This window comes from Raphanus sativus, unplaced genomic scaffold, assembly GCF_000801105.2.
Source record: "Raphanus sativus cultivar WK10039 unplaced genomic scaffold, ASM80110v3 Scaffold0250, whole genome shotgun sequence".
Taxonomy (NCBI): Eukaryota; Viridiplantae; Streptophyta; class Magnoliopsida; order Brassicales; family Brassicaceae; genus Raphanus; species Raphanus sativus.
The window spans coordinates 45,772-49,399 of record NW_026615570.1 but is presented as its reverse complement, the minus strand read 5'-3'; the positions used below and the strand labels follow the sequence as shown (position 1 = coordinate 49,399).

The following is a 3,628-nucleotide window of genomic DNA, read 5'->3' as shown; positions in this document are numbered from 1 at the left end:
TTCATATAAGTAATCTTCTCTATTGTTGGTAACATTCACAATAGAGGAACTATATCTGGAAGACTGGAACCATTAGTTCAATAAAATATTATTAGACCGTTACTTCGTTTAAAATTTATATGAGTTAAGATTAAACAGTTGACAATCAATTAGCTTGTAAACTTTCCAATAAAACCAAGTTGCAAAATAAAAATGTAAGAACAACCATATTTTGGGAAACACTCAAAATACTAATGAGGAAATTTATTGAGGAGACAAGATATCATCTTGAGGTTTGAGAGATGAGGATTCGGGTAGGCTAAGAAATCCCAGAAGACATGGAAAACTCTCGTGCTTCGATACCTCCCTCGTCCCATTTCCATATTACATTTGAAAATTTAAAACATTAAACTATTATAAGATACTCCATATATATGTCATATTCTACATATAATAATTAATGTCATAAGGGAAATTGTTTTTAGAAAGAATTAAAGTCAAGATCGTTGACCTTTTAATGGCCTATATAAACGCATCATAGTCTCAACACTCAACAGATAGAAACACATTGAGACTACAGAGAGAGAAGGAGAAAAGAAAAGTAAGAGAGACATGAGGACTGATGTGGCACGTCTCAGGTGTGGGAAGACGATTCCATTGCTTGGAATGGGAACTTATTGTCCTAAAAAAGATCGAGAGAGCACCATCTCAGCCGTTCATCAAGCCATCAAGGTTCATATTTCTCTCTTTTAAAATAATTTCATGTCTTTACTTTTAATCATACAAAAAAATTACCAAATAAAGAGTTGAACATTTCTTTCTCAATATTCATTTGTTGTGTGTGTGTGTGTGTTTTTTTTTTCTTATTGTATATCATATACCATCCTTATTAGTAGAAGAGTAGTTATCACTTGATCACCAACATGATTAAATTTTATAGTAGTGTATTTCTATTTATACAAAATCATAACTTGGTATACAAATTACCTACAAGTAGGAAAGTATAAAATAAATAAGAAAATTAATATACAAAAATGTTAGCTATTCCAATTTCAGTAAGGAATTTGTTAAATAGTTGTTGTAACTTCTTGTTTCAAAAAAAAAAAAAAGTTGTTGTAACTTCTAATGTCTCATAAGCTTACTTATTGGAACGGAAGCAGATAGGGTACAGACATTTTGACACGGCAAAGATATATGGATCAGAAGAAGCTCTAGGAAATGCATTGGGTCAAGCTATCTCCTATGGAACTATACAAAGAGAAGATATTTTTGTCACTTCAAAGTTATGGTCTAGCGATCACCATGACCCTATCTCTGCCCTCAGACAAACTCTCAAGTAAGCTTTTCTCGACAAAAACACTAACCTACAATACTATGAAGTTCGACAGATCAATCTAATGACCATATTGTTTATAACATTATAGAACAATGGGGCTAGAGTATCTAGATAGTTACTTGGTGCATTGGCCAATAAAGCTAAAACCAGGAGTGAATGAGCCTATCCCAAAGGAAGAAGAGTTTGAGAAAGATTTGGGAATTGAAGAAACATGGCAAGCCATGGAGAGATGCTTGGAGATGGGTTTGTGTAAATCCATTGGTGTAAGCAACTTCTCTTCTAAAAAGATCTACGATCTCCTAGATTTTGCTTCTGTTTCTCCTTCAGTTAACCAGGTTTGGATGCAACACATTACCACCAAGATTTTCTTGCTTTCTTTTGGCGAATTTTGATTAACTAAGATTTTGTGTATATGTATAGGTGGAAATGCATCCATTATGGAGACAAAGCAAGCTAAGGGAAGTGTGTGAAGAGAACAAGATCCATGTAAGTGGATATTCACCACTTGGTGCGCCAGGGAATTGTTGGGGGTCAACAGCTGTTATTGAACATCCTGTCATCAAATCCATTGCCCTCAAGCATAATGCCACCCCAGCTCAGGTAACTCAAAAAGTAAATATATAACTTGCTTTGGGTTCTTTACCCTTTTTCTAAGAGACTTATCTAATTTAAATTTATATCTAAACATGAAGGTGGCTCTAAGGTGGGGAATGTCAAAAGGGGCAAGTGTGATAGTGAAGAGTTTTGATGGAGCAAGAATGAGGGAAAACAAGAGAGCCTTAGAGATTAAATTGGATGACCAAGACTTGTCACATATTGACCAATTGGAGGAGTGGAAGCTCATGAGAGGAGATTTCCTTGTTAATCAAACCACAAGCCCTTACAAATCCATTGCACAACTTTGGGACAATGAGATATAATTGACTAGTGGTTTCACATTATTTCATCAAAATGTAATTTCATCTTTTGTTGCTTATCATTGTCCTTTTTCCTTTGGTATATAAATCATTAGAACATGTTATTCTATAATATATCCTTAAAAGATAAAACTAATGTAACTTAGTAAATGCTCTGTTGGTCGGGTCACTAGTACAATTATACATTGTTGCATCCAGTTTCTTGTAAACATAAGAAAATTAATATTGTAAATTATTTTGTTATGATCTTCAAAAACTAGTTTCAGGTTTATAAATTCAACATGGTGGTATCAGAAATATATTTTGCTTCATTCTTTCGAAAGCTTGATAAAACTGAACTTACATGGCAATATGGCATAATCAAGAAATAGAACATGTAGCTTTTCTATTAATAGAGAGCTATGAAAGACATGAATTGGATCACGTGATTGAACTGGAAGCCCACAAAATCTTAAGAAAAACCCACAAACAAAACAACATATAACTAAATGTACTAGTTGATCATTCGCGCCTGCGCATACACCGACCAGTATAGTATTTTTTTGCTAAAAAAGACTCACATGTAAAGGGGACCAGTATAGTATTGAACCGGAAGAATATAATGTGTCCCAATAACGTGGGAATTGAATTGTGAATACGGTGATGAACAAAATAAATAAGAACACTATATTATACACAACACTAACTAATATTGTTACAACACTATATCCACTGTAGATATTGATAGAACAGTATATGGAGATACCATGTATATTAAAGGTATTTCTCATGTTGATTTCAAAGTGACTTGTGATAGACTCTGGTCATGATCATTTAAATTAATATCTATCTTTACATTGAAGTATTCTCAATTTACTGACAGATTGACAAATGACTTTTAATCAAGAACGTATGACAGATTTTATGTCAGCGCAGTTACATGGTTATCAAATTTTGGTAATCACAGCCCCTATTTGTTTTTAAATTTACGGTTACAATGGGTGTGGCATCCCTTATATATTTCTAGTAATGTTGGTCCAATTATTTATTTTTTAACGTCTGAATCGATTATTATCGATTAATTATGCTATTACAACGATGAGAATATTACAAAGACGATTTCACAGCCGATAATTCTACCACCATGTGAGAAATACACGTCTGACTGCACCATTCTGAGCCGTCCTATGAGATCCATGTTTGATGATACACCCTACACCAAGCTGAAGATCTCCTACAACATGTTTCTCCATAATCTGCATAATTTGGTATTTTTTGGGGTTTGAACGCCAGACCTCCGGATATACAAGCAATTAAATCTTTAATCAAATCACTGGACCAAAGGAGCTTCGACATGTTGGTCCAATTAAAAAAAAAAAGGTTTTGAGAAAAGATGTAGTGACAACACGTCGGTACT

At 33.7% G+C, this 3,628-nt stretch overlaps 1 protein-coding gene across 1 annotated transcript; it reads left to right on the top strand.

Annotated features, from left to right (window-relative positions):
* The first annotated feature begins 575 nt into the window (after window positions 1-575).
* LOC130501663 (non-functional NADPH-dependent codeinone reductase 2-like) lies at window positions 576-2,316 on the top strand. The gene is made up of 5 exons (XM_056996495.1): window positions 576-711; window positions 1,140-1,315; window positions 1,404-1,650; window positions 1,736-1,915; window positions 2,008-2,316. The coding sequence occupies exons 1-5, from the start codon at window positions 592-594 to the stop codon at window positions 2,233-2,235; spliced, it is 951 nt and encodes a 316-aa protein (XP_056852475.1). The 5' UTR covers window positions 576-591; the 3' UTR covers window positions 2,236-2,316.
* Window positions 2,317-3,628: the final 1,312 nt, after the last annotated feature.

What these genes read in the sequence shown, in the direction of transcription:
- LOC130501663 (XM_056996495.1), top strand. Translation starts at nt 592, where the DNA reads ATGAGGACTGATGTGGCACGTCTCAGGTGTGGGAAGACGATTCCATTG. An exon ending in GCCCTCAGACAAACTCTCAA is followed by an intron (nt 1,316 to 1,403) that starts GTAAGCTTTTCT and finishes ATAACATTATAG; the next exon opens with AACAATGGGGCTAGAGTATC. An exon ending in ATAATGCCACCCCAGCTCAG is followed by an intron (nt 1,916 to 2,007) that starts GTAACTCAAAAA and finishes CTAAACATGAAG; the next exon opens with GTGGCTCTAAGGTGGGGAAT.